Raw genomic sequence first — 23950 nt, 5'->3', positions numbered from 1 at the left:
CCAGATAATTCTTTGTTATGATGGGCTGTCTTGTGCACGTCTAGTAGCATTCCTAGCTCACCTACCAGATGCGAGTAGGACCCTGCTTCCCCACTCCTTAGCTGTGGGAATTAAAAATGTCCAGGGCAGTGGTAGGGACAAAATCATTATGGGTTGAGAGCGTCTGGGTTAAGAAAACTTGGATAAACACGGGGACGTTTTCAGGGATGAACTTCAGCCTGGAACATTTTCACCTCTAAAAACACCAATATGAAGGCCAGACATTTGGGTTTGTGGCTTATTTTGCAATCCTTCTAAAATAAATTGACCTTTCAAGCCCTTAGCGCCCACTTCTAGAGCTGGGACCAGTTGGGAGTCTGGAGTCAATTCCTGATCCTGTGATGGCTGCCTCAATTCCAACTTGTAGAGTAAACGTTTTCTACTTAGGTCCTACATATATCCACACAGCTTATGCAAGCATCCCGATGATTCTGTGTCTCCTGGAGCACCCAGTGTTTATGTCTTAGGGCATTCAAAGCCCCCCTCAGAGTCTGTCGGCTATAGAACCTACAACCACAAGAAGAGAAGATGTTCCTATGTGATTTTCCTGCCAGCCCTATCGTGAGATTTGTAAGAAGTCCTTGCTGCCTTTGGCAGAGAAACAACAGGATGATTAACTAGATACAAATCTTAGGGATAAAGAAGTCTTGCTAAGACTGACCTTGCATGACCTTGCTGTTCCACTGGTCCCGATTACAGCGGAATGGGGCTTGTGCACCTCTAGGCACATGACCAGTCCCATGACCAGACACACGTGTTTCTCTTTTTGTCACCTACAGGCCATGGAGGCGGCTTTCCTTAGGATGAAAGAGAAATATTTGAGTGTCTCTGTCTGTCCTGTGAAGAAATCACACTGGGAAATTGTGAGAAGCATAGTCATGTTTGGAAAAGGTGAGTAGGCTGTTTTCCTGACTGTGGCTCTCGGAGCAGAGTAATGGCTTGGTGCACACAAATGGGTCAAGTCTTCCATGATTATGATGTCACTGATTTCTGCAGAGCTTGGATTTGGAGGCAGGATTTTTAACTTTAAAACATCAGACTCTTAACTTTGTCCTTTGTCCCTTTTGTGCTGGGTGACACAGAGACACAGTCTCCCTGATAATCAGGGAAAGCCACTGGAGGGAGGATGGGAATCAGTCCTAGTTGGGAACTGTGTTGAAAGCAAGGAGGATGAGCACTGACATAGTCTCAAAACAATGCATTTTCTGCAGCTTCTCGGGCCTTTGGGACTGGGATGCACTTCTGATCTAGAAGTCTGCAGTTAATAACCATGGTGTCCAGTAGTGCAAAGCACACTGGATCAGGAGCCAAGAAAGCAGATTTCTGGCTCTGTCCCTGAGGCGCTGTATGGCCCTGAACAAGGTCCTCCATCTTCTGCATGAAAAATGAAGGCGTCAGGCTCTGAAGGTGCCCTTGTTGACACCGAGCCCATCCCAGGATCAGCACTAATGACTGAGCCAGAATGGGAGCCCCGCCCCACTGGGAGCCCGGAGCTAGAGCCCTCCCCGTCTTGCCCCATAGGTCCTGGTGACATGCATCTGGGAGGAGGTCTGCAGGGCTCAAAAGGCTGCATTCTGAGTCCCTCAAGCCATGGCAAGCGAGTCAAACACGCAATTGACATCCTTTGTCTGGGAGATTTTCATATCAAAAAGGCTCCATTTCGAATCTCTACCCCCTGCCAAATAGGGCTGTTGGTTAAATTTTCATGTGCCACCCAAAACTGTCAGTCTAAAAAGCTCCATGGCAAATGTCCCTGACGCTGGGCCGGGCACACACGCTCTGCTCTGCTAGCTCATTGTCTGGCTGTCACCGTTTCAATACCGGCTCTGTTTGCATGGCGAGACATACTCAATTGGCCCAGAAACTCTTCAGCGTCGGGCAGAAACTTGGCAGGGGGTAGGGGGGTGCTTCTCAACCCGGTAGCAAGTTTTCTGTTTGTTTTAATTTGGAAGAATTGCTGTGGCCATCTGGAGACGCTAAGGAAGCCTGTGATAGAGAGTGGGGACTGCTCTTTGCCCATGAACGTTTAAGACGCTATCCCGAGCGAGCTCTGCTCTGTGCCAGGTTGGTGGCGTGAGCTGCCTACGAGCAGACCTCTCTTTTTCTACACCCAGGGCATCTCGTGAATACCTTCGTGCCAGTTTATCCTGAGCAGCTCTGGATTGAACAGAAGACGTTCTGCAATGCTTTTCCTTTCCACATTGTGTTTGATGAATCAGTAAGAGGCCCCTTCCCTCTGTCGCTTGGATTAGGGATAAGCTGGGAAGGGAATATGTTGTATAGTCTTTCATGGCTGGTGGGGACTTTCAAGTCCCTGAGGAGTCCCCAGGGTTTGGGAGACGAGGATTTAGCCTGGTGTGACCGACCATTGACTTCTTTTTCATTTTGGCGTCCTCCAGAAACCAGAGTGCAGGATCTTCTCCATACGTATGGGTTGGGGACAGCACCAAGGAGACTAGACTAGGGAGTGCATGGGGTAAAGTTTGTCGTTAGAGAAAAAAGACATGACACCAAAGTTCACGACACTGAGAGATGAAAGAACACAGTAATGACAGGATGATATTTTAGATCAGGGTCCTTGCCGTCCTGTGGCCATTGTGGAAGGCTCAATCCCACCAAGCTTCTCTTTCTACATCTTGAAAGCAGGGGAGAGGTCTGTGCCAACTCATGCCACTGTTTTGTGGGAGCTGTAAGGATGACCGTTAATGGGAAATGTTTGGTTGTTGTCAATTTCCTTGGCTAAAATTATGTCAACTGAATTGATTACAAGCTCATTTAAAGGGCAATGAGGCAAAATAAATTTGGTCAAAAATATCAGTTAAAATGCCTTCAGGTAGTTGTGATTTTCTTTGATACTTATTTGAATGCAGAGACCTGTTGGAATCATCACTTCCAGTGGACTGCTGGATAAGGGTTCAATGAAATTTACTCATTTGAGGGTCTTCTCTGCTTGCAAAGAATTGATCTAACTGAGGAAATCAAACACTCCTGTAAGAAACAACTAGGGAATGATAAAGCAATATGCTTTGGCATTTCCCCGGTGCTATGAGGATATTATTATGGCTACTATTAATGTTTTAAATTCTGATGTATTTGAAAACTCCTTTTTCTTTTTAAGAATCACAGAAAATTTAATGATAGTGATTCTTTTTACGAATCACAGAAAACTTAATGATAGTTATTCTACAATGTTAAGTCAATTTCTGTAGCCTAACAGACAGCCTGGGGTTAGTGATGTTAAGTATTATGGGCAGCTTATGTAGACATTGGACATTTTATGTACAGGAGACTCATTTTGCTTCTTCCTTCTGTGTGTTCCCTGGAGGCAGCAGTGGAAGATATCTCCTCACGTCTGTGATGGACTCCTTCACCTGGGGCCTGGGTGTCAGATCTAAGCTACAGAATTTGCTAGTTTCTTTATTAGTGAATTCTAAAGGGAGGGAAGGCAGAGAGAGTCAAAGACCGGGAGAGACAGAAAGAGACAGAAACAGAGAAATCCCACAGAGTTAGGGAAGAACTGTTAACCCAGTTGAGACTTTGAACATCTGTTTCTTGTTAGTAAGAAATATGCTTTTGAGCACCCTATACTATCCTTCCCTCTTTCAGAGATTAGCTGCAGATTTGATTTTTAAAATAATATTTATTACTTCTATGGTATCTATTCCATTAGTGACCCCTTCTCCTCCTTAGTGAGTCAGAGAGGATACCGAGTGGTATTTCCAAGGGGAAGTGCATGGTGCAGGTTGCTTTCTGTTTCCTGGTCTCACATCTGTCCTCTGTGGATAGCTGAGGGTCAAGCAAGCTGGAGTGAATATTCAGAAGTATGTCCCGGGACTCCAAACCCAGAAGATTCGATTAGATGAGTATTTCTCCATCATTCATCCCCAAGTTACCTTCAACATTTTCAGCATCTGCAAATTTATCAACAGTCAATTTGTCCTGAAGGCACGAAGAGAAAGGATGCCTGAGGCATGGAAAAGTCAGCCCGCACTCAAACTCCGAGGTAAGGAACTGCCCCCTCCCCCCATCGCTCTCTGCCATATGGGCCATTGCTCAGACAGGCACAAGGCAGAGTTTTCGGTTTTTTCAAAAAGTTGCATAGAAAGCGGGAGGCTGCCATGGGAGAGTTGGTGAGAAGCTTTAAAGCCCCACAGGACCCAAGCGGTGGTGCTGGGGTGGTACATGAGGAACAGATTCAGGAAAGAATTAAGGTAGAAGTTGGCAATTGGATGTAGAGGTTGCAAAAGAGAGAGAATACTGAGGCTAATGATAGCTTTCTTGCTTGGGTAACTGAGTGATAAAACTAGGTAACTTGGGTAACTAGCTGAAAAGACATGCTGTGAACTTCTTGGGGTCAGGGACTTGGCCAGTTTGAGTCACTGCTGACTCCTTAATACCTAGAACAGTGTGCCCGGCTCATAGCAGGGGTGAGGGGCAAGGAAATAAGCAGATCTGCAGAGGGGACTGAAGGTGAGTTCAGCTGTAACCATGTGTAAATACTGGTGAGTAGTTTAAAAAAAATCACTGCTGTTGGGAGTATAAATTGTCGCGATCATTTTAGAGGGCATTTTAGCAATATGCATCCAAACACATTAAAAGTGAGCATATTGTTTGTCTCAGTAATTCAGTTTCTAAGATTACATCCTTAACAGAATAGGCATGATTATACACAATGACTTACCTTAAGCTTGGCCATTGCCATGCTGTTTATAGACTGATAAAAGGGACGTAACATAATCAGCGCTAGCTAGTTGCTTGAATAAAACATGGTATAATCAATGCAGCCAGCAAAAAAAGTATGATACATATCTGTATTTATGCTATGGAAGGATATATCTATTATAAATTTAAAATGAAAAATTCAGATTACAAAAAGAAGATGGCAGAAAACCCGCTTTTGGTAATTACCTGAGTGGTGTGATTATGGGCGACTTTTGTTGTTTTCTTTGACTTCTTCATTTTCTACAATAATGCATATTGCTTTTGTAGTGAAATAATAAACGTATCTCTTTTTAAGGAAATATGCAGTTGAGTCCAGGAAGCAAGGTTTCTCTGGGAATTCAGATTCCTCGTCGGCATGATGTAGGGTGCCGCTGTGGTATCCTAAGGGAATACCAAGACAGAACTCTGGGGAACACCAGCATTGAAGGAATGAGCAAAAAAAGACCCTAAAGGGAAAATTGAAAGAAGTCGGGGGGAATCTCAGAGACAAAGCAGTGTCAGGGAAGTCTCTGGAAGTGAGGTTTCAGGGAGGGGGTTTCTGCATGACACTACCCAACAGCCAGGGGGCTCAGGAGGTGAGGGAGACAGACTTGTGTTGGAGTAAGTGGCTTGGAAGCAGGGATGGGGCCACCTCCGAGTAAAAAAGGGCACCCGTGAGACAGGGAAGATGAGTAAGTGGAGACAGGAAGTATGGATAGAGCCCTCAAGAAATGGGGCTGACAGGGAAGGCGTGAGACTGTGCAGGGGATGAAAGGGCGTATTGTGTGGGTGGCGATCTGGTGAGCTGTGTCCCCTGTCGGTGACGTGCTCGGTTGTCGCGTTTTTCTCGGTGACGGGCAGGCCAGATGATCTGGATGGAGGCCGTGGGCTGCATGATATACATGTGCTCCCCGAAGCTCCGCAGCCTGCAGGAGCTGGAGGAACGCGGCATGCACCTCTCCGACATCGCCCCCCATGACACCACCAGGGACCTCATCCTCCTGAACCAGCAGCGACTGGCGGAGATTGAGCTGTCCAACCAGCTGGAGAGGAAGAAGGAGGAGCTGCGGATCCTCTCCAAGCACTTGGCCATAGAAAAGAAGAAAACAGAGACCCTGCTTTATGCCATGTTGCCGGAACACGTGGCCAACCAGCTGAAGGAGGGCAAGAAGGTCGCCGCAGGTAGAGCTTCCCTTCCCTGCGGGGGGACCTCTGCGAGGGAGGTGGTGCGTCCCCGTGGTCAGGGCGCAGGCTCTGAACCCGCACAGATCTAGGGCTGAACTGGGGCTCCGTCCCTCGTTCGTGACATGACCTTGGGCTGGTTATGTAAGCCATGTGGCCTCAGTTTTCTTCTCCCAACAATAAGAATAATGGAAAGAACACGGTTGTGAAATATGGATTAAATAAAAATGCCTGTCAACTATGCCCACCTATATCACACTCTCTAAGACCTGAAAGTGTGGCCTGAGCCTGGCCTGTCTGTTGGAGATCGTGAATAGAGTTCTGTGCTCAGACCGGGAATAACACACCCGCACCTTACATAAGTCATTGGGTGCCTCGAAGGACCAGTCTGGGAGAGTAAGCCATTTATGGAGGAGAGAATGGCGTGTTTACTCTGAACTCCCTTTCCATCTGGCACGGGTGTGTGCTCACCCCCAGACATCCGTGGGAAAACTACTGAATTTCAGGGTGCTGCCCTGTCTCGACCCAAAGGAGTTCACGGTCTTGTGGGTTTGGCAGCTATACGCAGGACCTATTCATGGGGTCAGGGTAACCAAAGGAAAGGAAACTTGTGTGGGTTAAGGAGTCCTGATTGCTCCAGGATCTGGAGTAGACGTTTTCATACAGGCCATTTCATTTAATTTTCTGAATGTTTCTGTGAGGGAGGTGTTATTATCCTAAATAGCTTTGTAAATTTATGTTCACCCCAGTTTATGAGTAAACAAGCTAAAAATCAATCAGAAATCATCTAACTCCAGAATTCATGCTTTGTCTTTCACAAAGGTATGGAAACACAGATGCTAGGGAAGTTAATAATAAGTAGAAGTCGGAGAGAAAGATACAGGGTCAGAGGCTATGAGGCTTTACATGAAGTGTCTGACACTTGAGTTAAACCTTGAGATTCTATTTCAAAAAAAAAGAGAAGAAGAAGGATGAGGCATTGCAGGAGAATGGGATGACAGGAGCAAAGGTGGGGCAGCACGAACACCGTCTGCAGGGGACTGTCCCTAGAATGTGGGGGCACGTAGCAGAGCGGTGCCAGGTGGGGCTGGACACTTAGGTCGAGGCTCAGGGGAGGATCCCCTGAGGTTTCTTTTTCTTAGAAGGAAAGTTTCATGATTAGTTTGATGAATATGATTCTGGCTGCAGGGTAGTGAATACACAAGAGGGAGACAGACAGAAAGCCCGTCCCAGTGCAGGTGAGCAATGGTTAACGCCTGAATTAAGACCCCACACGTGGGAAGGGAATTAGCAGGATTTTCATGACCAAGAAGACAGGAGAAAGGAAGAGGGAGGGGTCAGGGTTGAGTGTGAAGTTTCTAGCATAGAGACACATGGTACATTTATTTTAAGGCCGGATCAGAAAGAAGAGCAGGTTTGAGGGTAGGATGATAAGGTCGGTTTTAGAGCAGCTGAGTTTAAAATGTCTGTGGGATAGTCCATGTAGCGTGACCAGCAGGTAGTTAGGAATTGTAGGGAGAGCTCAATGGAAATTTCCAGGGTAAGCTATCAATCTAAGAGTTGTTGGAGTGTGGGTGGTGGTTAATCACAGGCAGTATGAGTTATAAATAAGGTCATCTGGGGACATGAGGTGAGAAGGAAAGAGGGTTAGGCATTGAAGCTTAGGGAACACCTATTATTTAAGAAGGAAGAAAAACCAGTGGAATATATAAAACAAGATCAGAAAGGTAAGGAGAATCTGAACAGAGAACGGTAGGCCAGAAGCCAAAGGGAAGAGAAAGTTACATGAACGGGAGATTATTACCAGAGGTATAAATAATATAGACAATACCCAACTGTGTTCAAGGAGTCATACATTCAGTTATCTAACAAATATTTACTGAGCATCTACTATGTGCCAGACCCCACTCTAGGGATTGGGAATATAGCAGAGACCAAAATGGTCTCTCATCTCATGGAGCTTATAGTCCAATGAGGAAGACAGGCAATGAGTAAATAAACAATCCCATATAATCCTATATGTAAGGCATACGAGCTTGGGGGCAGCAATGAGGCTAAGAGGACAGGGTCTCGGGACTGTTATTTTAAATAGAGTGGTAAAGGAAGTTCTCATGAGGTGCTTACATGTGAGATGTGAGACAGAGCCCCTTGAATATTTGTGAAAAGAGGGGTCAGGCAGAGAAAGCAACCAGTACAAGGACCCCACGCAGGAGGCACTTGAGAAACCCCAAGGAGGCCAGTGTGGCTGGAGTGGAGTAAACCAGAGAGAGCGTGTGGAGACGTGAAGCCGGAGAGGTGGCAGGGACAGAAGGGGCCCCTTATTGGCCATGGTAAACATTTTCTGTTTTAGTCTCAGTGTGATGGAAGTCATGGATGTAAGGCAGAGGAGTTGGGGGTCTGACTTAAGCAGGTTGTCTAGTTGCTCTACAGAAATTAGCAGGACTGGAAGCAGCCTGACAAGTTGGGAGCACGTGCTGAGGATATGGTGGCCTTCTCGCCATACGCGGAGAGCGGAACCCACCGCCGCATGGTGACCAGTCTCTGCTCTCGTGGTGGGCAGTACTCCACCCTGCCCCTGGGTCTCTGCCTCAGTCCACTTGCCGAGGGCTTCTCTGTAAGCCAGGGCCTGCTCAACCCGTTTCTGCCCTCCCATGCCTCTCCTCACACCTTACAGGGTGTTTGATGACACGCATGTCTCCTCCACTGGACTGCGAGCTCCTCAAGGGCCGAGGTCCTGTCTATTTCATGTTACGTGATTCTCCCTGCATGAAGACTGGCTCGTAGTGGGCACTCGGGGAAGGTCTGCTGGCTGAATGGCATCTGGCTCCTTCTCCCCAAAGCACAGTCAGATTTGGTTCCCAAAGGACACCTGCACCTAGAATTCATAGGATTATTATTCCATATCCTGGGCTGTCACTGACACCTGGTTTATGTTGCAGGGGAGTTTAAAACGTGCACGATTCTTTTCAGTGATGTGGTGACATTTACTAACATCTGTGCTGCCTGTCAACCTATCCAGATAGTGAAGATGCTGAATTCCATGTACTCCAAGTTTGATAGACTAACCAGTGTCCACGAGGTCTACAAAGTAAGTGTCTGCAAACCATGGGGGTGTGTTACCCCCAGAAAGGGCAGGGGCTCCGGACTCAGCCTTCTGGACCCTCCCTGGTCTGCGGTTTAGTATGGATGGGAGTGGGGTGAGCAGGTAGAGCTAAAAGGGGATTGGAGCTATTTTAGGAATTTTAATTTTTGCAGAAATCCTTTTATAATTCTCAGCACTAAAGCATCTTTGAAGGGCACCCTGTTTTCCCAGGGAATAATTCTACCCCTTGAATTCAGCAAAAAGTCCAATCTAAATAACATATGTCTAATACATAGTCATACACTAGCCCAGGAGCTTCATCTTCTCTGGGACTTGTTTCTGCCAGAAGCAGAAAGGCCTTTGGGCTCTCTCATGGTTGCTTGTGGAACCATTTTTCTTCTCACCCCTTCCCTCATGCTCCTCATCCTCCTGGTAAACAACTACCAGCTTTAATACAGTCCTTCTATCAATGCATGGAAAATGACACAAATATTTAGTCATATGTTTAATGCATTAAGGAGACGCTCTGAATGCTTCTTTTCCCCTTCCAGGTGGAAACCATAGGCGATGCCTACATGGTGGTGGGGGGCGTACCGGTGCCTGTTGGAAGCCATGCTCAAAGAGTGGCTAACTTTGCCTTGGGAATGAGAATTTCTGCAAAAGAAGTCATGAATCCTATTACCGGAGAACCCATCCAGGTAGAGAGAAACAGTATTTTGCTGAATACCAAGCATTTCATGCACAAAAAAGTAGAATTCTGCTTATTCGTCTGTTCAGATGGTTACTGGGTATGTTACAGTAGTTAAAATGGGTAATTTCTCCCACCTCTTGTCTTCTCTTGCACATGTTCTAAGTCATTGAGATAATAGTAAGGTTATCATCATCCCAAGTTCTCTTCAATTCCAGAGAAGGCCTTGGAGCTTGGGACTTTCATGTGATTGACCACAAGCTTCTTTGTCTGTAGTGTTGAGCTCAACTCTCCATTTACTCTGCAGGGCTCAATCCATCTTGATAGCTGTTTTTTTTTTTTTTTTGTTTGGTTTTGTTTTTTTTTTAATAATTCCAGGTTTTTAATTTAAGCATCCAGTTCCACAAGTGTTTCAGGTTTACTGAATAGCCTTCCCACCCCAAAGGAAACTGTGTATTCAACATGCCTTCTCGAAGGTTCAGGAGTCAGGCTGAAGGGGGGAAATGCCCTCAGCAGTAGGCTGAGGCACCAGGGTGCCCTGAGATATTTAGAATAGCTTTCCTCTTGCCACGTGGCCCTGAGCGAGACATCTGCTCACCTCTCTCCCAGGAACCTACTCTTCCAAGCATGGAAGTTTGTTCACACTCTAAAAGATGGATAATTTTGGAGATGAAAAGTAAGCATCCTCTTCTGTCTGCTCAGCAGATCCTAGCGGCCCTGAGATGTTTCAGAGCTGTGTTTCTGGGGTTTAAAATTTAATCCCGTCTCTGTTTCTGGCAGTCAGATCTTCAAGATAAGCTACCCAGCCAACTCAGAGTAAATAAAGACAACTATAAGATAGAATACAATTTTTCTCAATTACAGCCCCTCTGTAGGAGATTCTAAAGCCGCATTCCACTCACCCTCGCGATGAATCTGACATTGGGAAATGCTGCAGGTTCTGGTTATCGTGCCCACTGTAGCCTTCTGAACAAAAGCTGGCTTTAGGTGGTTGCAGGAAGGACACATCCACAGTACTCGGCCCATGTAAACACACAGATACATCTGTGGAAAAAAAGGCCCAGTAAAAAATCAAGATGGGAGGGAATGAGGGAATGAGATAAGAAGGTCAGATAAGAGATCCAAGTTTTGGTTAAAGGGCTGTAAATAAAGCCACTGAATTACTGGAAATATACTGCTGTGTAAATAGAGTGTGTGTATAGGGTGTGTGTGTGTGTGTGTGCGCGCGTGCGTATGGGAGTGAGATAGCTACAGAGATGACAGTAATGCTACACCAATAAGAATGAAATTAAACAATGCATTCCTGGAAACTCTCCTGGTGGATTTACCAAGAAGAAAAACAGGAAAAGATGTTACCAAGTTTAAGATAAGAAGAGGGACCTGGTTAGGCGCATCATTGACTCTCCACCAGAAACAACATACCATGTGGGTTTATTTAAGGAAGTAGGGAAAAGGACTTGAAACATTTTGTGCCGCCATTTCAATAATTTTTAAATTAGGACTCTTCGAGATCTTCTATTATTTCACTCATATTGCCTTCAGTATACATGAGGTCGTACTCTGCATGAGGCGGAGGTACTCGGTATTGGACAGGCTCCTCTTCCTGTAGGAACAGGCAAATTCATCTTTGGGAAGAGAAAGAAGAGAGTGGTCACCCCTGCAAGGAGGACTGGAACTTCACTGGAAAGATCATCTTACGAGATCATGAAAGTAGGCTGTGTTTGATTTTCCGTGGTGGCTGCAGGGCTCTATGCTCTTGTCAAAACTCCCGCAGCTAACAACTTGAGATCTTTCTTGTTTGTTTTATATAAATTATACCTTTAAATTATAAATTTAAAAAGAAAAGGAAGAGTATTCAATGGTCTTGTTTCAGTGAGGTTTTCTCTGTGCAGATCAGAGTGGGCATCCACACGGGACCGGTCTTGGCAGGGGTGGTGGGAGACAAGATGCCACGGTACTGCTTGTTTGGTGACACTGTGAACACAGCTTCTAGGATGGAAAGTCACGGGCTCCCCGACAAAGTGCACCTCAGCCCCACTGCCTACAGGTAGCCCTTTGTGCATTCATGCCTTCCTTTGACTTTCCCTAATTCCAGAACACACAGAGCGCCTAGCCGCCATGGGACGCAGGTAGTAAAGGAAAGCCATGGTTCTTCTTCCATGCTGCCCTGGCTTACAGAAGATGCTGTGTCAGACAGTAAATACTCCTGAGCCTCTCCTGTATGACACCTTGGCTCCTAAGGATCTTCTGATCTAAAGCAGGGATTGGCAAAGTGTATGGGATTAAAGCAGGAAATAATAAAGTGGGAAGGTTTTTTCCTTCTGTTTAGGATGGAAGAGACCTTAGCTGGCTAGTAGGTTGAGGGGAGGAAGCAAATGGTGAAAATGAAGAGAAGGGGAGAGGTGGCTGATGTAGCCAGCCCTCAAGGAGATGGGAAGGGAGCAGAGATCAGGCGCCCTTGCACAAGACACCTCAGCCTCAGAGACTGGGGCAAAAGGGGAGTGTGGCCAGGGGGGTGAGAAGCTGTGGGGTCTTGCCTATACGTGGCTGCAATTTTAGAGAAGAATCACAAAGGTCACAAGGGAGGAGGCAGAGTCAGCAACCTGAGAGTGAGGAGACAGGTGCCAAGTGGGGGAACTAGAGGAGCACGGTGAGGGTCTGAAATCTCCATGGAACTGGCCAAGGGCAAGGGAAGGTCAGTGAGTGCCGAGAGCTGCCTGAGGCACCTGCACCTGACCATGAATTTGATACATGGCTGGTTCGCACTGTTCTGTGGTTTCTCTCCAATACCCGGCAGCGACCAGTAAATAAATGAACAAGCAAACATTTTCCAGTTATCCCATAGCTCTGTCTCTTTTCACGGTCCCCTCCCTATATTCCTCCCTTCTGTTCCTTGGCAGCCAGAAGCCATGGAGAAAGCTTGAGGGGTAAGGATGAGCCTGCTGACCACATGGGGTAATGGGGTGCTTGGGGAGGCTGGAAAGGAGAGAGCTGATTTCCAAGGAGCCTCCTGTTTCAGAACCACGCAGGGCTGGTGCAGGCATGGCCAGAGAGGACGTGCAGCTGTGGGTATGAGCAGTGTGTTGGAGGGAGGAAAGGTGGGGTAGAGTCACAGGATTTGGGTGGGTCCCCTGTGCTCTCACTCTGCCACTTTAGGTTCCCTCCTCTCCCCAGCTGCCTCCCTGCCCCACTTAACCAGCCTGGCCAATGTCCTGCGGTCACTCTCCCCTCCCACAATCCATTGTGTGCCCCACAGCCCCGACTTCTCCTGCATCACCCTCTCCTTTGTAGCCAACTCTCAAGTTGCAGACCTCCAATCTTCGGTAACTGGTGCATATTTTACCCTCTCTGTGCAGCGCTCTGGAAAATCAAGGCTTTGAAATAATCGAGAGGGGTGAAATTGAAGTGAAAGGTAAAGGGAAAATGACCACGTACTTTCTGATCCGGAACCTGCACGCCTCAGAGGACGAGATCATGGGCAGATCTCAAAGCCTGCCTGACCAGAAGGGTGAGCATAAAGGAAAAGCCACCTCTCAGTGTTGGATATTTTTTCCACTAACAACTTCGGATGTGTTCAGTGTGGCCCTTAAGTATGCAGGCTCAGCAAGGGTATTATCCCTCGACATCCCAAGGATCAGAGCAACCAGGATGAACCCTTGCATCCTGGCTAGTCTGATGTTCCTTGAGCTGGGCTGATGCGCCCAGCCTAGAGGGTCCCTCCTGTGTTTGTTTTCCAGCTTCTTTCCTGCCCCAGAAAGGGCTCTTCCCGTCAGCCTCTCCTGCATCTGGGGGACAATGTTAGAATCTCTCCCTGTTCCCCAGCCTCAGAATGGGCTTTCCTCACAATCTTCCTCATTTGCTGCTGGCTTCTAAAGCTGGGAAGAAGGACGAGATCTGTGACTCACTCAGCTCCTGGAATGACAGGAGAGGGAGTTTAGGTTAAAACAACGGAGCGCTAAGCCAGCCCGGGGATCACCACTAGGCTCACCGGACTCACACACAGCAGCAGCTGGAATCCGACGAGGAGGTCCCCATTAGCTGCCCTCCACCCCAAGTGGCCGGGGCTCCTTACCATCTGCCCTGGTTAACGCAGGGAGGTGCTGACCCCAGTAGCACAAGGCAAACCTTCCTGAGTTTCCGAAGCAAACTGGAGGAGGAAATGGATTCCTTTAGACAGGAGCTAATCTCTAGCTGATCCAGGGGCCTGCAAAGGAAAATCTCGAAATCCAGAGTTTTCTCGTTGCTAATACATGCAGTATGTCTCTTTGGGACACATGAATCACGGTTACTAGTTCAAAAAGTGAGGCTATACCAGTAAAGAGATGGGTATTGGAAGAACTTTTAGACTTGTTTTCATAGCATTTTGGCGCATGTTAATATCCCCGTGGGCTGCGATGGGTTTTGGCCACATTTTAGTGCTAAAGACACTGAGATAGAAAGATGTAAACTAAAAATTAGAAATAACTTTGGTTACTAAAGACCAGAAGAAGCCACTCTTAACAGAGTGTTTGGCCTCTGAATTTCTAGGCTTGGGATGCCTCGCCCATGACATCACCTTCTCCCTGTCCACAGGGAGGACAGATAGGAAGGGATGAGCAATTTCTTTGTTGTCAAAACTGGACAATGTAAATGGGGAGAGGTGTTCTACCACCTGATTGTGGGAGAGATGAGACAGAGCTGGAGGCTTTCGCACCAGGACAGGGCAGAATTCTACTCAGAAGGTGCCCCCGGCTCAAACTGGATACCACTTTCTCCTGTTCCCCCTGCAGGGGTCCTCAAATGGGAAAGTCTGACAAACAGGTTTCTAGAACATGGTGTGGGTCAGTAGACTCCAACCCACTTTTCTGAGCTGGAAAAACCAAACAGAACAAAAATAACTGACAGTAGAATATGAGTAAGCTTGTTTCAGTTAAAGATCTCAATATGGACCCTGAGACAGAGGAGAAAGGATCTGAAGGAGGGGCAGGGTTAGCCCCTTCTGGACCCTAACCAGCTTCTCTGTGCAAGCTGGGAAAAGGCCCACTTTGGGTAGGTAACCCTCCGGGTATGGCTTATGATAAAGGAAAGTCACCTGCTCCTCTGGGCTGATGTCAGCTCCCAGCCTGAACTTCTTGGCCAGGAATCTCTGTGCAGAGAAAGGGCACAACCCTGTGTGCAGAACCTGGAAAGATCTCGGCCTCTTTTCTTTTCTTTCCATGCTTCTCTTGGCTTCCCTTGCCCCTTTCCGCATCAGGTGAGGGTCTCCTGCAATAAGCCTCAGCTGTCTGGCCCTGGGGAAGGCACTGACTGTCCCTCCCATCCCCACTGCAGTGCGGTGCTGGGGCCCCAAGAACGGGAGCCCCATTTACTTACAGAGACCAATGGACTTTGTCCTACACAGCAAGACTGAGTCTTTCAAAGCCAGGGATGGAGGATGGGGATGCAGAAACACTAATATGCACGCTAATGTTCTTCCCATACTGGCCTCTTTCCTCCGAGGATCTTCTGTAAGAGACACACACTGGCTTCTTCGGGTGATTTGGGGGAGGTGTGGGAGGAAGACCAAGAAAATGAGTGTGAGCAGATTGGAACTGCAGCCAGCACTCAACCGTGGGTAGACGGCAGGGGGGCAGGGTGAGGGGGCCTCAGCAGTGACCCTCCTGTGCTCTCATCAGCCCACGCTCCTCACCCACCTGGCATGAGGGGACACCCAGGAAGTGACAGAAGCAAGAAGGGACGGCACCCCGGAGTGCTCTTCCTCAAACCATTCTCCTTTCTCCCCTTTGCTCTCAAAAGCAGGTGCATTTGCTCCTTCATCTTCTAGCTGCTGAAGGCATTAGGCATGTTAAATGTCCTGCGTCCCCCCAAGAAGCTGGAACCACTGTCCAGTTGGTACTTCATACAACGGGCACCCAAGGAAATACCCAATGGGAGGCTGATGTTCAGAGGCATCAAAGAAAGTCCCCCCATCTCTGCAGCTCATGAAGCCGGCTAGCCATTCTCACTGTCCTTCCCCACATGCCTGTTTGCAGACACAAGTGCTCCAGGAGGTCAAGACAGCAAGACTGTTGCCATCATGCGGTATGAGGACAGTGACCCGCTGCCCCCGACGAGCCACAAGGCAGACGGTGAGTATGCGGAGCGTTCCATATACCCGCAGCGCTGTGGTGCATGGAGGGGAAACCGTTGGACTTGGAGGTGTGGCTCAGAGCCAGATGGGGACAGATGGAGTTTGGGGTCCTGAGGCAGGATGTTCTGATGGTTGCTCATTGCATCTTGAACACAACCCACCCACCTCCCCACCCCAAGTGTGTCGGGGGGCCCTCATTCTGGAAGGGTTCTCTATGCCCCCCTCCAAACGAATGTTTAGTGCTCAGGAAAACATACTGGTCTCTCGGTATCCATGAAACAAGGCTTGTCTGGACACCACGCTCTCAGTTGCACCTCCCTGTGAACAAGGAGTGCCAGAGATTTCTGCACTGTTCCATTATAGGGTGAGTCAGAGCGAACTCGGAGCAGTGACAAAGTGTAGGCCCTGTGACTCTCTTCTCTGGTTGTCCCTGAAGGTGGTAGGAATGGGAGGTTTCCTTCCACCTATGCCTACTCTTAACTGCCCGGGTGAGCCACTCAGCTTCCTCAAGAGCCGTTTGCAGCACTGACTCCCCCGGGTTTGGAGGATGGGAACACAGAGCGGTGATTAAGGACTAGGGATGGGTCTGCAGAAGGAACTGCTATAGGGGCAGCCCCCCCTCCCCCAACTTGTCCTCTCTAGCTATGTGCAGCCACTGCCGCCCTCCTGCTTTCTGGAAACCTCATGCAAGAGGGTCCAGTGGGGATTAAGCTTTTGAGGCAAGGCAGAAGCGTCTGTCTGTTAAAGAGCTGGTTATTTTTATTAGATAGTATCTTTTGAGACATTATGGTTATGTTTATTAGACAGTATCTTTTGAGTTTTGCCTGAGCTCTTGGCCTTGGCATTGGATGCTGTCCCGATGCCTGAAGACTTCCTTCCAGTTCAGTCCCATAATCTGAAGTCGAGGGAATGATCAGCACCCTTCCATTCATTTCTGAGAGGAGATAGGGTCAAACAACTCTTACTCTGATCGGGGCTCCCGGGGAATCATGGACTTTGGAGCATGAGAATCTCTAAGCAGACTTTCCGCCATTACTGGGAGGCATTGCCCTCCCCGCCCCATTGCCTCCCTTCCTACAGTTGTGTGGCTCTGAGTGATGTTTGCTCTTTGATGTTATTATAGTATGTTATTACGGCATGGGATTGTAATGTTCATCTTACATATGGGATTATAATTCATAGGTTCATTTAACAGCGTCTCTTAGAAAACTGCTGAGGTTCCAGGGAGACAGAGAGTGGAGGCCAGGCCCTAGGTTGGGATCTGTCAGTGCTCGCTGAACTAAAGACATGAGTCCCTGACTCATTTGGCCTGCATTTTAGTATGGAAGATAGACAACATGTAGGAAAATGAGATCACTTTAGATAGTGACAAACGTTAGCAAGAAAATAAACTGAGTGATGGAGAAGAGAGGGCCAATGAGGGCTTCTTTGGGCTGAAGCATTTGAGCTGAAGTGTGCAAGAAAGACCAGAGCCGGCCATGAGGCTATCATGGGAGCTTCCAGATAGCTCCATGGCTGAAGGCAAACATGAGCTTAGCAAGTTCAAAGAAGACTAAGGAGGCCATGTGTCTAAAGAGGGGTCGAAGGGGAAGGGAGCGGTAGGGGAGGAAGTCAGAGTGGTCTTGAGCATTCCTAGCCACATACAGAAAGACTGAGAATAAGTAAGAGGCAAGGTAAGGAGCTGCTGGGACTCCATGGGAACGTTCCCCAGGAGAAGGTCTCTGGCACTTGCATTCTGAAATGACCGCTCCGTCACCAGCTCAGGATGGGAGGTCTAAGAACTCTTCGTGCTCCAAGAAGATGAACAAATTCATTTTTCAGACTTGTGCTACATGGGGATCCCTCCACAGAGGAAACCAACAGGTCTGGGCAGGGCTGGGCTTCTTGCTTAAAAAGAAGAAGTTTCTCAGGCAGGCCCCTGATTTAGTAGCTCCTGCAGCTGCTACTTCCCTGGACATAAACCAATATCAACAACCACAGAAGGAGAAACTGAGGCCACTTCAGTTTGGGGGTGAAAACTGGATGGGTAGAAAAGAGGCATTTGTTGGGCAACTAGTTAGTGCTGGGCATTTTACCCACTTTATCTCACTTGATGCAACAGTCCCTTGACTATCCCTGTAACAGAGGTAAGAAACCTGAAGTTCAGAAAGGTGGTGTCATTCAGACGAAGTCAATGAAAGAAGTAGGACTGGATCTTCATGCTTATTTGTCTCAGGCAGCCCATGTCCATGTGAGCAATGGGCCAGAAGGACTTCAGTTTCCCCTGGTGTTAGGCTGCTGCGTGTGGGCCCCTGGGCTTCATAGCGGCTCCGCCCACGTTACTCTGGGATCCTCCGGGCCCCAGGTGAGCAGCTTTCTGGTTGTTGCGTGTGATCCGCAGGCCTCTTAGTGAGGACCAACTCATACCCTGAGGGTCAGTGATAAACTGTGGTGTGAGCCAGAGGCTTGGAAAGGAGGACAAAGCCAGCCGGGCCATTGAACCTCACTCAGGCTGCCCAAACTCAGACCTACCAAATCAGAAATGGCTTTTCACAGCTTCCCCAGGGAATTTTGAGTTTCGTTTTACCATGGCACAGGCTTCTTCCTTATCTGTGATGATTGGCAGCAGACCTAGAATCTCACCTTGAAGGATTCATGTCACCTGTTCCTGGGGTCTGCCTTGTCCTTGTGATTTAGATCTCAGTTCTCGTAGGTTTTGGGTTGCATCTCACGATGTCATGCTTAGCTCTGATGGAGGGGAGGGCTGTTAGACGGTCACTGCAGGAGCCCCCATTCTTACCTCCAGCCTTGGGGTCATCCCACCTGGCCCCTATGTGGGTCCCGTTATGGGACAGTGCTTCCATGAGTAGCCAAAACCTGTCAGGACCCCGAAGATTAGGCTGCTGGCTCTTGCTGCCTCCGAGATCTGCCTGCTGCCCAACCTCTAAGCATTCGGGAGGACACTCTAGGCTCACCTCATCCATCACGTCGGCCATCAGCCTCACAAATTTGCCAAACTTAGGATTCCTTTCCGGGGGCACGCATTTCCCTCTGACTTGGTTCCCAGATTCGGGAAGCAGGCATCCCCTCGACTCCCGCTCCCCGTGAGGACCACCACTCCTGAAACATATATTCCGGCCTTAGCAGCACAGGGAGCTGCAGAGGCGAGATGCGAACCCCAGAGACCCCTCTCTGAGGGCCAGCTGTGATGTGATGCTCACCACTTGGCCCTCTTGCAAAGGCGGGGCTCACTGCATCTCTGCAGGAAGTGTCTGCCCTGGTGATAGGAAACCCTCCAGCAGGACCCAGGCCTGCAGGCTGCACCCAGGACCTCATTTGCACTTCAATACCATGCTTTTCTTTGACTCCACTATGGAATTGGGTGTTAGATGTGTCGGTGGGGGAGACTCCCCGGGGCAATTAACCGGGAGTATTGAGCCAGAGAGAAATCAGTGTGTGTTGACTCAGATATTTGAGCGACCACCTTTCAGTATTGACTCAAAAATTGGCCTTCCAGCTGTCCCTGCTGGCAGGCTCTTCTGGCATCTCGTCAGACCCCTGTTAATGTGTTTTTCAAATTTCAACTTGCTTCAACTTGTCTCCTAACTGATTCTCCCGACAATTAGAATAATGGGTTCCAGGCGGACCTGCGCGCAGCACTCAGGCACGTGGCGCAGGCTCCTCTCTGGAGGTGACCCCTTCTTATAAATCAGTCCAAGGGGGTCCCCTTGCTGGGCTCATGGCAGGCTAGGTCGGTTTTGGAGGACTTCTTACACCCGATCCTAATTGTTCCTCTGGAGCGTGTTAGTAGTGGAAGTCTCTGTCGGAGTTCAGTGGTATACCTGCTGCGGGCTTTGCCGAGTCCCTCAAATCCTAATGGAAAGAACTTCCCCACCCCCAGCAAGCCCCCTGGGGAGTGAGTCTTGCCTGAGTTTTCGGCCACTTAATCAGCAGGTCCCTGTCCCTTGCTTTGCAGCCTTTTGACAATACAAGTGCCTTTCCCAGACACGTCTGGGGAGCTGGGGCCCGGCTGGTTGGGAGCCAGGCAGCGTAAGGAGGCTGGGCCTGTATTCCTGGCCCCCAGGCTTTTCAGCAGCAGCCTTGCTAAGGCCTTCATAAGCTTGGCTGTCAGGTCTTCCGACCTTTTCTACTCAGGGCTGACGAATGGCAGAGTTGTTTTGTTCGTTTTTGCCAGAGGACTGGTCTTCATATTTATTAATATGGAACTAGAGTTGACACACAATGCCACCTCAGCTTTAGGGGTACACCACAGTGATTGGACAAGGGTATATGTTACACTGTGCTCACCCCTGTGTAGCCCGTCTGTCACCAGGCTGTGTTATTACAGTACCATTGACGATAGTCCCTATGCAGTACCTTTTATCCCCGAGGCACAGCTGTTTTTAACCTCAGTCTTTCTAGAAGTTGAGTTGTTAACCCACCAATGTTCTGAGAAGAAGATCTTGGGACGTATGAACCAATTCTGGGCAAATGAGGAGTTTACTAATGGAAGGACACTGTCAGCAGCAGGGAGGTCTTCTAAAGTCCTTTGTTGTTGGGCTTGGTATCATAGATGGGGATGTGGCCTCGGGAGTCGGTTGGCATGGGAGGGCAATGGGTGGCAAGGTGTCAGACTCAGATGGCTGGGCCTCTCCCCAGAAGTGACTCAGAAGGCTTAGAGAGAGTCTGTCAACTCTGGTTTATTAGTTAACCATCTCCAAAGGGCATTTTGATGAGCTGCCAGGCTAGGGGACCACCATCATAATGGAATGAGAATTAGCTTGAAATCAGAATTCCTGGGCCCATGTCCACGGCTTGCTGCCCAGTAACCAACTGTGTCACTTTGGGCAAGTCCTCTTTGCTTCACTTTCTCAACCCGAAAGCAGAATGCCTGCTTTACGCAGTCTCTTTGAGGAATGTATGAGATGCTGTGTATTATCTGGAAGCTGTGAAGTGTGGAAGACATGACCCGTGCGCCAACCGCTTTGTCAATTAGGGACCCTAATATTGGGAATTCACTCGCTTAACAAATATGTGATGGCAGGAACAGGCAGATCAACGGGGTGGCCTCTGTGCTGATCTCTGGAGAATGCAGGGGCTTCTGGAAGCTGGAGATTTGGTTCCTCCAGGTCATGGCCCCTTTTGCCCATGGATAGAAATAGGAGAAAAAGGGGAGGGTGATTCTAGAATTGGCAACCATTCTCACCAAACCTGGAGACCCCATTGCACCATTTGTATAACAAGGTTAAAATTCTCTCACTGGTGGAGTTTCCCCTCAAAAAGATCACTTCTAGAATTCGTGGCCCCTTTCTCTGTTCACACCTACAAACAGTATGGTGTGGTGAGCCTGACCTTCCCTCCAGAGCAGGTGGATTCATTGGAAAATAAATCCAGATGGAACCAAGTCAGAGGAGATAAAGTGTTTCTGCACACATGAAAACCATTCAGAGTAAAGGCCGGAAAGGGTGCAGGGTGAGAGGCACAGGTGGGAGGGGACCTCTGATGGCAGGACCCATGTGGGAAGCATCCAAATGGGGTGAAGTCTGGAGGATGACTGAGAAGACCCAACAGAGAGTCAGACTTAAGTTTCAAGCCGAAGACCTCACCCCCATAATGGAAAATCAGTACTGAAACCAAGACTCAGTTTCCCACATCTTACTCTATCTAGGAGGTTAGATACAGATGAAGAATGCAGACCAGGAATTATTGCCATCACAAATGTAAGAATTCCTTCTTATAACCCCATGTCATACCCTTTATGAGTCATAGAGTCCTGTCTGTAATGACCAGCCAGTGACCCAACGTACTCGTGTATTTCCCAAGGCAGCAACCTTTCCCCAAACTCCTCTTTGTTCTCACCGCTGCACTATGACATCCCCCAATTTCATATTTGACAACACTGCCTAAGCAATGGTTGTTTTCCAAACAGGGGAAGATGACTTCTACCACAACTTAATTCATTTTTAATAGCTATTGAAGTGGGTTTCTGTGCTGCTTTTAGTACTTTCTTGGGCTGTGTTGGTTTGCTCAACTGAAGATTATTTGTTCATTTATATTATAGACAGAATGCTGAATTATTATGACTATCTTAAAACCAAAAAGTGCAGATAAATCCAAAGAAGAAAGCAAAATCACCCATAATTCCATCACCTGGAGAGACTAATACCAAATTTTGGGGGCCTATCTGCCAAACTTATGTATGTGAGGGTCCCATGGTGCATGTGTGATTGGGATTGTCACACATACACTGTTTTGTAACTTGGGAGGTCATGAATTTCTTTCCTTTGGACATTTAAACACATTTCAAAACAGAAGAGGGAAACTAAGAAGACACGATGTGCCCAATGTGGTACAGTTTTTTCCCATGTGACTCATGCTGTTTGTTGCACATCTCAAGTCACATTTTGCATCGCATCAAGTGGAAACTCCAATTATTTTGCACTTCTGCAAATTTGTAATACATCTGGGATGTCTCTGATGTTCTGTGAGTCTTAAAGTTGCCTCTGAATTTTCCGAGAGAGACTAATCGAGTTCAACCTGAGTTTTAGTGTTTAGATAGAAGATGTACACTGGAATTCTCAATCAGAAAACTTAATTAATGATGACACCACATTTTATAAGTATGCCCAATAATGAGCTTTAACTGTAGCAAGATGGTGGTACTAATAGGCTGTCCTTGGGGGTTGTGAGCCATGGTCTTCTAAGAGTAAAAGATGATGAGTGAGAATTCATCTCCAGCAAACAAGGAAATTCTTCCACCATCTGGAGTGTGGAATTGATTGGGGTAAAATGTCAAATATATATATGTGTAGAAATTCCAGGAGAGTCTTGCAATTCCATACTGATCAAGTCTTTTTTGAATCATCAGGTGGCATTGGCTCAAATTGACAAGGTCATGTTCGGTCAGTTAGCTTTCAGTAATGCTGTCGCTATTCTCCCAACACCAGGCTAGCTGGCCATTTTTTTCTTCTTGTCCATCAGGGACTTTTTCCTCAAGGACAGAAAAGGGAAAGAAGCGAGTTTAATAAAAGTGCAAGGGAAACATGGGTAGACATGGAAGAGAAAGAGGACCACAATTAAGACAAAAGTGAGGAAGTAAAAAAAAAAAGGCCTGGTTAGAGGAAAGAAAAATATGCTGTGGGAGCAAGAGACACGAAGGGGTGGCGGGGGGAGGGGGGTAAGTTGAAAACTTTTTGAGAAGAGAAATTAGGAGAAAGGAAAACGTGAGAAAGTGTTGAATAACAGGGAGGCTAAAGGGTCTGTGAGATATTCTTTCCTAGTGTTGAGTTTAATTCCAAAATTCTGTGTGAGAGGTAAAGCCAGAAAACAGATGAGTTGTCTTCACCACAAAGCAATTGTGGTGCTTTCTGGAAGCAGGGGCACATCATACACAGAGCCTGACTGTGGATAACTAAAGAAAAAGGTTTCCTTTGTTGGAATCCCTTGTTTTAGTGACTCCAACCCCTTCTTGTTTGGTTTGTATTTTTGTTTGGGTGACCCTGCTTTTTGTACAATTCCAAAGACACAAACCACATTTTGGCACTCACAATACTATCTTGTGGAGGTGTTCTCTTATAGGTTCTCATAACAACTCTAGGAGTTCAGTGGAAGGCAGATGTATGGTGCAGTAATCCTTTTACATCTGGAGAAACTGAGGCATGGAGTGACGTTAGATGGGGAGAGTTCAGTTGCCCCTTTTAGTGCTGATGGGCTGTGACAGAGCAGGGGCAGCCATGTCTTCTCAACAGAAATAGTTACATTTCTACCTGTAATCAACTCTTGTCCCCTCTGTTTGCCGTGATACCACAATGAAACCAATCGCAAACTTTTCAAACACACTGTCCTTATCACTAATCTTGCATATTTCAATTTTGGAAAAATTGTGTACCTTTAAAAATGGTAATAGTGCTTATTTTTCAAAGTAAAGCCATATCACAATAAACTTTGATTCAAAGTGAAAGGGATAAACGGTTTGGGAATAATAAAACTCATAGAGAATTAGCAAAAAAACAAAAGCACCCATATAATTAACAGTTTTCCAAAGAGCATAAAATATTGCTAACCATGATTCAGTATTTTGCAATTCAGGAGGAGGAGGGGGAGGACATACTACAGAGCTCAAATGAATATGCAGCCAGTGACATCTCACTGAAGGAACACCCCTTTGGCC

At 47.5% G+C, this 23950-nt stretch overlaps 1 protein-coding gene across 1 annotated transcript in view; it reads left to right on the top strand.

Moving 5' to 3' along the window:
- Positions 1 to 16281, top strand: part of LOC308340228 (guanylate cyclase soluble subunit beta-2-like) — a gene marked incomplete at both ends in the record, with an annotated part of 33935 nt that extends 17654 nt beyond the window's left edge. Inside the window, 10 exons of the mRNA XM_080799388.1 lie at positions 819 to 930; positions 2154 to 2257; positions 3826 to 4042; positions 5602 to 5922; positions 8862 to 9010; positions 9556 to 9702; positions 11585 to 11739; positions 13049 to 13200; positions 15704 to 15799; positions 16238 to 16281. Coding sequence (XP_080655514.1) covers positions 819 to 930; positions 2154 to 2257; positions 3826 to 4042; positions 5602 to 5922; positions 8862 to 9010; positions 9556 to 9702; positions 11585 to 11739; positions 13049 to 13200; positions 15704 to 15799; positions 16238 to 16281 — 1497 coding nt within the window. The remainder of the gene's footprint in view (positions 1 to 818; positions 931 to 2153; positions 2258 to 3825; positions 4043 to 5601; positions 5923 to 8861; positions 9011 to 9555; positions 9703 to 11584; positions 11740 to 13048; positions 13201 to 15703; positions 15800 to 16237) is intronic.
- Between the last annotated feature and the right edge of the window lie 7669 nt (positions 16282 to 23950).

Source organism: Martes martes (assembly GCF_963455335.1).
Source record: "Martes martes genome assembly, chromosome: 3".
In the NCBI taxonomy this organism is placed as follows: Eukaryota; Metazoa; Chordata; class Mammalia; order Carnivora; family Mustelidae; genus Martes; species Martes martes.
Note: the sequence above shows the minus strand (reverse complement) of the source record. Positions and strands in the feature narration are given on the sequence as shown.